The sequence below is a fragment of the Anopheles coluzzii genome, chromosome 2 (assembly GCF_943734685.1).
Source record: "Anopheles coluzzii chromosome 2, AcolN3, whole genome shotgun sequence".
Taxonomy (NCBI): Eukaryota; Metazoa; Arthropoda; class Insecta; order Diptera; family Culicidae; genus Anopheles; species Anopheles coluzzii.
This window is the reverse complement of record NC_064670.1, coordinates 68,950,003-68,960,691: the sequence shown is the minus strand read 5'-3', so window position 1 is coordinate 68,960,691 and position 10,689 is coordinate 68,950,003. Positions and strand designations below refer to the sequence as shown.

Genomic DNA, 10,689 nt, shown 5'->3' with positions numbered 1-10,689 from the left:
CAACTTTTCCACTATCGACGAAGCCACCGATTGCTTTAGCGTTTTTATGCGCTCAGCGATTAATTCCTGCGTTCCTGTTGCTCAACGGAAGTCTGGCCCCGATTGGTCTAATGCATGTTTAAGACGGTTGAAAAAAATAAAATCAAAAGCCTACGCGGATTACAGTAGAACGAGATCATCGCTGCATAGGAGAATTTTTTTCGATGCACTGAACAATTATCGTCGACATAATCGTGTGCTCTACCGCTCCTTCATTCGCCGTACTGAAAGGCAGCTGTTTTCTAAGCCGACACGGTTCTGGAGCTTCTGGAACAAACGGCGCAATATAAGAAGTATCCCTCCGTCAATGAGCTACAATGGCCAAATTAGTATCGATACATCCGATATTTGCAACACTTTCGCCAATCGTTTCGCTGATGCATTCACCCTTCCTGTTCACAATCCTAACACACTAGCAGAGGCCACTTGCAATACTCCATCGGATGCTATCGATTTTATTATACCCACAATTGACGAAGCATTAATTGCGCGCACACTCAACGATATAAAACCATCTACATCATCTGGACCTGACAATATTCCCGCATACATATTGAAGCACTGCCGTCAATCACTCGCACCCATTCTTGCCAAAATATTTAATGATTCCCTTATGCGTGGCACGTATCCTGAGTTCTGGAAACACGCGCGAATGATTCCTTTCCATAAAAAAGGCAGTCGACTTCATGCTAGTAATTATCGTGGCATTGTTTCCCTATGCGCTTGTGCAAAGGTGTTTGAGCTCATTCTATACAATCCGCTACTCACAGCAGTTCAAAACTATATGAGCCCTAGTCAGCACGGATTTCTCCCAAGGAGATCTTCCACCACAAATCTTGCCGAATTTGTTAGTTACTGCTTCGACAACATGGATCGTGGTACTCAAGTTGATGCAGTATATATCGACTTCAGGGCTGCGTTCGACAGTATCTCTCATGATATTCTACTCTCGAAGCTAAAAAACTCGGTTTCCTCGACTGGCACATCACCTGGCTGCGTTCTTATTTAACTGGTCGTTCGTACTACATAAGCATAGGATCTCATCGTTCTCACTCCTTCACCAGCTCCTCCGGTGTGCCTCAAGGGAGTAATTTGGGACCGCTACTCTTCCTCATCTATATAAATGATCTATCTTTCGTTTTACCGCCAGGCCAACACCTAATGTACGCCGACGATGTAAAAATATTCGCTCCAGTTAGAAACGACAGTGACTGTGTACGCCTTCAAACGATCCTTGAGAATCTGGATAGCTGGTGCAGCAGAAACGCCCTCCAAGTGTGTGCTGATAAATGCCAGTGTATATCATTCAGCAGAGCCCGTCACCCCATCACGTTTACATACACTATGCTCAACACGGCTTTGGCTCGCACGACATGTATCCGTGATCTGGGGGTGCTACTCGATCAGAAGATGTCATTTCGCCCTCACATTGATAGCGTTGTTGCGAAGGGAAATCAGCTACTTGGTTTAATTACGCGGACCTGCAGCGAGTTTACCGATCCCATGTGCGTCAAGTCTATCTTCTGTGCCATCGTAAGGTCGTGCCTTGAGTACTGCTGTCCGATCTGGTGCCCGCTTGGTGTTGGTGACATCAATCGCCTCGAAGCCATTCAACGGAGACTCACCAGGTACGCGGTTCGACTCCTTCCATGGCAATCCCACCACGCTCGGCCCACCTACCATCAGCGGTGTCTGCTTCTCGGACTTGAACCATTCTGCTCTCGACGTAAAAACGCCCAATGCCTTTTCATATTCCGGCTCCTTAACGGAGAGATCGATTCCCCGGCATTACTAGCCAGCATCAATTTGTTCGCTCCCTGTCGGATTCTTAGATCTAATTTCCATCTCCGTGTACCGCGTACCCGCAACAACCATAGCCAGGGACACCCCATTATACGTATGTCCCTCGAGTTCAATGAAGTGTTAGATTTGTTCGATTTTAGTATGTCTACTTCTACGTTCAAGGAGAAATTGCGTCTACGTCACATTTAATGTTAGCTAGAGGTCTATTTATATGTTATAAATGATCATTGTCATATATATCTTAATTTAATTATAAGCTCTACAGAATCGCTGAACATGTCTACACCTACATCCGAACAATTCTATATCTCGCTGAAAGAGTCTATTATATGCCTGAACGAATCTACAACTCGCTGAACATGTCTATATAATGCTCGAAAACCCTGTAATGACAACCGCTAGAACATTTAGGACTTGGAAGCAATCGAAAACTAATGTTTAAGGGCCCTGTCTGTGCTTCGTCGCATGCAATTTTATCGCACGTGCTGTTAAGCGATTTTTCGATTCATATTAAGATTATTTGATGATTTTAATAGTTTGACGTTGACGTTTGACGAAAAAAATAGTTTGAGGTTGTTCCTTCAAAACACCACACAATTAGTTTGACAGATAACATCGGATGCGGCGTCCGACGTAATCATTTTTTTTTTTTTCAAAAATCAAAAATCGCACGTCAGAGCGTTTCTAAATACACCGAGACTGCAGGTGAGAGATGGCTGTGAGAGAATTGATAACCGGTTTCTCACGCCGGTGTGTGTAGAAGCTCCGAAAAGTGCCGAGATGAGACTTTTAAAATGATGTTGAAAAAATCTATTTTAATCACTAAAATGAAGTCAAAAAAGTTTCTTTTACTTTTTAATAATATTTCTACAATTATAAGATAGCAAAAATGCAAACTATAATTGATCGTCCGCCATAAACTCCCAATTCAGTCGCTGTCAAAGCATGCTGTTAGTTATTTTCTCAGCTGCTTTCTCGGTGTATGTAGTGTACGTTTGTTTACATTGCACATTAGCTGGTTGCTGTGATGCGTTATCTGATAGATATTTCACCTGTCAAATAGTTCATTTCGCTGTATATTTCACCTCGTCTGGTCTTGCGGTTAGGCCAGGGTCTATAAAAATGTTGCGGGAACATTTGTTGCCAAATCGTATGGACGAACTGTTAAACTAATGTTGCGGGAACATTTTTGTTGCAAGAGAAACAAATCGATTTGTTTCATGTTTATGTGTTGCAGGAACATTTTCGGACTTGTTTGCATAGCAAAACGGATAAAACATAATTTCAACTTAATTTTAAAATGTTTTTGTGAGGAAATACGAGCACAATTTTTTAAATAAACAGAAATATCAATAAATGTTGCCGCAACATGTTCATAGACCCGGGCCTTATCCGTCCAATTATGGATAGCTTGGATTGCTCGAGAAAGATTTGCCACAGGCTGATAGACTTCCCCTACCTCAGTGAAAAAGTGTGTTTGGCAGATATTTTTTAGAAGAATATATTAGCAGAATATGCCGTGTCTGAACGCGGCTAATGGGGCCCCTGGCTGCCGATCACCGATGAATCCGCCACTAGATAAGGTACATATGTTATGCAGTTTTGTTCTCTCATTTATCCAAAAAACTTGAAATAATATGTGAGTTAATATTAAATAATTTCTCTATGTGATGGTTTGCAATGTGACTAAGTAAGTATAATTTTTAAAGCTTCTGATCGAAAAAGATTTTCTCTAAAGTTTGAGTTATTAATCAATGAATCAATCAAGAAGTATCAGGATCAAACACTTACAAAAGAACACCGCAATTACCACACAAACCAAAAGCACGCGTGTATGTCAGATAAAATGTTAATTAAGTAATAAATGTAAATAAAATGCGTTTTTGGAGTCTGAATGAATTTGTGTGGGCGTACATAGTTTGGTTTTGGTTTTCACTGATGAAGTGTTGTTGATTGATCAGTTTTATGGTTATAGGCATACATATATGATTCAACAAAATACACTATGATTAATCATGACTGATAGACATATAAATTATAAATTGTATCAATTATGTCCCTTTATTTAAAATTTTCGAGGTTGACGTAATACTTGCCTACTTCATACAGTAATAAATGTCTTGTGCCTGTATACATAGTCATGTTAATTTTCTGTTAAAGGTACAAAATCCAATTTTATGAGTGAATTAGGTGTAGTATTTAAATTTACTCATTTTTCCTTAAAGGCACTTACGGATATTTTATTTGTTTTTCATTCGATATTGTACAACGTGAAGCTTGTTTTTGTTGAGAATAAATTCTGTTCATGCTGTTAACAAACATGCATTTTTATGTTTGCTTTGATAAACATGTCTAATCATTATACTACTATTTCAATTATTGTGTAAGGAAGTATTCTCGAAAACGAATATTATATAATATATATATATATATATATATATATATATATATATATATATATATATATATATATATATATATATATATATATATATATATATATATATATATATATATATATATATATATATATACATCTGAGGTTTCTGTAAGTTCAACTAGTGCCATTAATCCGAATACGCTGCTTTTTAAATTTTGGGCTCTAATATATCTTACCAACTTATAACTGGGGTGGTCTCGTGGTAGAGTCGTCAACTCGAATGACTTAACAACATGCCCGTCTTGGTTTCAAGCCTAGAATGGACCGAACCCCGCTGCAAGATGACTGCCCAGCTGTTCGTGGTACTGAATAAAGTCTCATAAACCTGTATAGGCCGGCATGTCCGCGTAGGACGATACGCAAATAGAAGAACTTATTACTTCTACGTAAAATATAATTATTTGAATATACTTTTTATTTGTGGCATTTCCATGAAATGCCGTTTGAGATATTTTCAGGCTTGCATAACTTTTACATTGATCTTTTCCAAACGTATATGATTACTTCATCGATAAATTAACAAGCTAACAACAAATTCTATTGAGCATATCCGAGGATAGTAAAGATGCTCTGAAAAATTCGATTGCTTCTTAAACAGGGAAATAAATTGCAAAAATGATTACAAAAAGGCCATGCACGGCAAGATGTTATGGACGGATTGTTCTTGGAATTCATTCTTAACGGGGCTCGGGCTCTCACATGTGAATGGAAGCTGCAGTATAACGTGCCTCGCCACGTCGCCATAACCACTTGTTAGGACGATACTGTAAAAAAATACATTTTTATAAACAGAAAAATAAATATAAAGACAAATGTAAAAAAAAACTTTTGTGTCGTGAGAATATACACTAAAGGTTTATAATGCAAACGAAAAATAAAATACAGTATTCTCTCCGAGTTACACGACAGTCAAGTCACCCGAATTATTAATTTGGATAGTTCATGTATCATATCTGTACAATTCTATCCAACAATTGTCAAACGCAAAATAAACTACATTTTTTCCAAAAATAAAGTTTAAAATCCATAAAAAGTCAGAATTAACCAAATTTTCTATACAAATTATATTAAATACATACTTAGTTTTGATAAGAGTACAAAATTTAATCAAAAATAGATATTATAGATATAGATATAGATATAGATATAGATATAGAAATAGATATAGATATAGTTCAAATACATTGTGGCTGAAAATCGCGATATTTGACTTGCATGAACATTTTAACTACGCGAATGTCTCCGGAACGCATTATTCGCGTTACTCAGCAAAATACTGTACAGGCGGTCCCCGAGATACACGGTTAATGGGGCCGAGAACGGCCGCAAAAGACCACGTATCTCGAAATTTCCACGTAAGTCGAATCTCGTAATTTCCAGCCAAAATATAACTAATTTTCGTATAATTTTGCATCTAGGGGGTGGTTTTAATTAATCTTTAATCTACTTAATTAATTAATTGATATGATTCTGACTGAATCGAACAGTTTTAAACATTTCGAAATGGTTTTTAATATTCGATCAAAAGGGACATTATTTGAGATTTGACAAGTGTTGTGTCAAATCAGGACAATTTGCTCTAAGAACTATCAAATTTAGAAAACCGCGTATCTTTGAATCCGCATTTCAGTATCTTGAGAACTACCTGTACTTATTTTTAGGAAAGAAATACGGTAAAACAAAGAAAAAAATGTTTGCATTAAAATTTCAGCCAAAGCTTTTGAGTGACTATTACGTAGGCGTATAAATATTACGAAAAATGTGTCAAGCTTAACTTGGAAAATGTCTGATAAACCAACCTTTTTCCATTTGAAAATCTACACAGTAGAAATAATTGAATGCATTTGGAAGAAACAGGCATCATAATTATTTCAACGTATGAACGAGATATCATTTGTTTAATTAATTAGAGATTTACTTACCCTAATTAACAATTGTCCACTTTTCGTGTGTGGGTTTCGGTAGGCATATAACACCCAACAGCCGCATATTAGCATAATTAAAATGATAACAAGCAGAGAAACTATCAGTTTGTTGCTCGAACCACTATCCATGTCAGTTGTATGATATAAGTGGGCTTTGTTGACAAATTCTTCTTTTTTAGATCCATTATGAATATAACTTCCATTCTGGGCGACGCCATTTGTGTTTTGATGAAGTTTGTCATCTTGTGCTGGTTGATAATTATCTCTTATGCTACTGGTGCTATTGTACCTATCCGTTATTTTGGATGTTACGTCCATAGATTCTCCATAATTATTACCTTTTTGCCCAAGAGCAGGACAGTATAATATCTCAGAAATTGTTGTTGCTTCACATCCTATAAATTACGACACATAAATTTTTATGTTTTGGTTTATTTTACTGATTTTTTCCAGCTTACCTTTATGTACCCAATCTTGGCGCTTACGATCTGTTCCAGTTGAACATCGATTCATGGTTGGACACCATAAACACTAAAATGCATGAAATGTGAATAATTGTAATTTGGTTTATGTTGTTCGTTACGAAATAAATCTACTATTACCTCAAAATCGGCTCCTTCATGAGTTATACAAGATTCACAATCTTTAAATGAGAAACAAGTAGGGAGAGATGTTAATGTAATAATAGTATCATTCGTCACTTCAGTTTGTCCAAAATTAACACGATGATATTCGTAAATGGTTTTTTGTTTGGTACCTATTGATAGAGGGAATAATAAAATATATTAATAAAAAATATACCAATACTTACAACAATACATCGCTACTCTTGATCACCATGACTAGTGGTTATTGGCTTACTTACGCATGATTGTTTTATCAATTATATACGCATCTGAAAGTCCTATTTTAACTGGATGGTTTTTCATCAAAGGATTTTCAAATATGTGTTGAATACTGATAGGGATTTTTTTGTATGCAAACACTATATCACCAGATTTATTCAATGTAACGCTGAATGTGAATGTACCATTGCTAGGACGATCTTGAAGAATCACATTTTCCCATACCACGGTAAATGTTTCGCCTAGAAGATTTTTTGGACTCATTTCAAATGATTTTTTAGCCATGTGTAATTAAATTCAATATTACCATCATCTCGATATTTGACAAAGGAATTGTTGGACAATGCAGTATCAAAATTAGCCATCAAAGGAGCTATATATTGCGTCGATGCCAACCACGAATGCACATAGTCCCCGGTGTATAAAAATCCTCCGCTTGCGATTGTTACATTACGAATAGGGAAGCCGTAGAATGGGAAATCGAATGATAAAATCATAGTCTGTAAACGAAAACCGAAAACGATACATAATAACCATCAAAATACAACTCAAAGATTGTTGATAGATGTTGAAGAAGAACGAATCGCTAATCCATAGGCCTCAAAACACGACCCGAAAACTCGAGGCAAAAGCTCAAAAATCTAAAATCTTTACGTCAAAAAGATTTCGGTTCGTTTAGCCGCGTTTCGGGCACCATCGAGCGGACAAAACCGATGCCATTTGAGGCAAACAAAAATTATTGAAGAAATTTCACCAAATAAAAATAAATACTCATTTAATGCGTGTTTTAAGAGTGGTTGGCTGCCGGGCTATTCGCGTGACAATACATTTGTTTGGTTGTGATAATGCTCTTCTTTTTCATTTTCACATCTGCAATGCTGTCATTGTGAGTTTTCGGGCTCTTGTAAAAAAGATTTCAGATAAGCTGTTCAATGAGGTACTTTGATCTACGCGGCATGAAATTTTGAGCTACTTATTGTCGCGTGAGACGTTGTCGCTCTATGTCTATTTTAACGATGACGTAAAGTTTTCGCCTTTTGACCAAACACTTTTCGAGATTTCGCTTCATGCCCGAGGCCTTAGGAATTTAAAATGCAGTTAACATTACAGAAAGCAAGCAGACAATTTGAAGATATTTTGATCTGCCATCTTTTGCTATCGAACCAAAAAAGTGCACGGAATAGATACATACAGTTGCTCGCCGGTGTGAATTAGAAAGCAGCATATTGACGGTAAGGTTGGTAGATATTTTTTTCCAAAACTCTTCGCTCATAGTTTTATCAGTTGACCAAGTGCTTTTGTAGTATAAATGATTATCTTCAAACGTTTTAGTTATGTTATGTTCTTGAAGAGTGCTGTTCAATTCTGTTTCGGTGCGTTCGATGGTATCGATGTTGATTGCATCGCTGATTGGATCCCTAGTTGATGAGTCCTGAAACATTTTACAACTATTACTATGGTGTTCATTGCGTTAAACTAAACAATCAAGTAATTTGTACGTATGATGTATAACAATGCAGCGGGGGCCAATTCGCGCGGCAACCTATTTGCTGCCGATTCGTAAGCACGAACTGTTTAACACATGTTGCGGTTTTTTTTGTTGATAAAGATTCAAACCAATATGTTTCTTTTTATTTGCATCAGGAACATTTTTAAAGAAATATTCAAAACTTAACAAATGCAAAACAGTCCCTAAATAATTTTGAATTATTTTTAAGTGCAAATGTGCTAAGCTTTAGAAATTAATTGAGAAATCTGAATGTATTAAATAAATTAAATTAATTAGGAAAATATTAAAAATTCTGAACCTGTTACCATTAAATTAATGTTGCCGCAACATTTATGTTTTACACCGGTCTTGAAGTGACAAATTTACTTACGGCAATTAGTGATGTATTAAGACCAACAGCTCCCAGCTTTGTTGGACTAGGGAAAACGCTTTTGTTTGCGCTCTCTTCATCATTCGGAAAAACTTTTTTCTGTCCTGTACCATTAAAACCGAGCAAGTGTGTCGTTTCCCCGTTGAAATTTAGTGAAGCAGCCGCTGTCATAGAATGCCCTTTTTTACCATTCAGATTCTCTTGATACAGCTTTTGTTTAGACATACTTTTCTTGTTTTCATCCAGCGGTAAAATTGATCTATTAAACGGCATGTCTCCTGTTCCGGATTCGTTTGTATTACCATTCCCATTACCTGAAGCTAAAGGCACTACTGAACTGATTCCAATTTCGGCAGGGTCGGACTGCAGATATTTTCTTGGCACTATAAAGATAAAGGAATGCACCAAATTATTTTCGATTTTCAATATGTTTAAGTTTTGTACTTTATATAAATCCTTAGGTACTTTTCATCTAACTTAAGAATCTGCGAAATGTTTACCTTTAACACAAACGCAAAGTTGAAGCAGGGATAAACATATCAACCAACTTATAGATCCTCGGATAATAAGCATCATTCTCATCATTGTCGACAATATAAACTATTTTCACTTCTATCACTTCCGTTTTTTACCGATCCCAAACAAAACACTTCGAAATTGCGAGAATACCAATTTGTAATGTATATGGTTTGTTATGCTATTTTACCTTCCTTTCCTCGCATTGATATAATGCAAATGAGTAAATGTACATCAATGTGACCAATAATAGATCAATTTTTGCTTAAAAGGATATCTTGTTGCTGTAAAATGACGCGTGTTCAATCCATATTTCAATAATTCATTAACACTCCATAACACTGCTGCCGAAATTTTTTGACATGCTATTTACATCATCTTTTCCATGTATCAGACTACACTTCGATCATCCGTGTTTATTTGTTTTAACTGATCAACCGGGCTCGATTTTCGTTCCCATTTGACCGCAGAGTGACCAGAAATACCGATTTATCTGTACAGGCGGTCCCCGAGATACACGGTTAATGGGGACCGAAAACGGCCACAAAATACCGCGTATCTCGAATTTCCGTGTAAGTCGAATCTCGTGGTTTCCAGCTAAAATGTTAGTAATGTTCGTGTAATTTTGCAAGTAGGGGGAGGTTATAGTTACTTTATGAATTAGTTGATATGATTCTGACTGAATATAACAGTTTTAAACCATTTGAAATAGTTTTTAACATTCGATCAAAAGGGAAATTATTTGGCAATTTAAAATTGATGTGTCAAATCAGTACAATTTGCTCAAAGAATTGTCAAATTTAGAAAACCGTGTATCTCCGAATCCGCGTATAAGAGGTACCGTGTATCTCGGGGACCGCCTGTATTTCTTCTTATTTTTGATATGCTTTTTGAAATCGTACCGAAAATCATGGTGTATGGATATTAGGAGATGAAGTGCTTCAGAGCAAATTGACATTTCGCGACATGACATAACAATACTGGGGGCTCCGGTATTAAAAACGGGAAGGGATGGTGGGGGATATAGAAAATTGTATGCGATTTGACATAACAATTCTCGATGATGGCACCCGGCAAACGCGCTAATAATTCACCTCCTCAATAAACACACCTTGCCGAAAATCACATATTTCTGACTTTTATAACCGTAGCAATAGACAGCCGGTCTCGTAGTACAGTCGTCAACTCGTACGACTTAACAACATGTCTGTCATGGGTTCAATCCCCAAACAGACCGCCAT

General features: G+C 36.6%; 1 protein-coding gene across 3 annotated transcripts; it reads right to left on the bottom strand.

Annotated features, from left to right (window-relative positions):
• Window positions 1-4,676: 4,676 nt before the first annotated feature.
• Window positions 4,677-9,849, bottom strand: LOC120950104 (plexin domain-containing protein 2). 3 transcript variants are annotated; one of them, XM_049606510.1, is made up of 11 exons: window positions 9,433-9,849; window positions 9,160-9,315; window positions 8,933-9,096; window positions 8,245-8,484; window positions 7,360-7,552; window positions 7,073-7,294; window positions 6,810-6,964; window positions 6,666-6,738; window positions 6,205-6,602; window positions 6,082-6,099; window positions 4,677-5,046 (listed from the first exon to the last, which is right to left on the bottom strand). In XM_049606510.1, exons 1-11 carry the CDS (start codon window positions 9,515-9,517, stop codon window positions 4,978-4,980), a joined length of 1,773 nt encoding a protein of 590 aa, XP_049462467.1. In that variant the 5' UTR covers window positions 9,518-9,849; the 3' UTR covers window positions 4,677-4,977. The 3 variants fall into 3 exon arrangements, with proteins under 3 accessions (XP_049462467.1, XP_040223802.2, XP_049462466.1); XM_040367868.2 differs by having other exon boundaries at window positions 8,933-9,315; XM_049606509.1 differs by lacking the exon at window positions 6,082-6,099 and having other exon boundaries at window positions 8,933-9,315; window positions 9,433-9,848.
• Window positions 9,850-10,689: the final 840 nt, after the last annotated feature.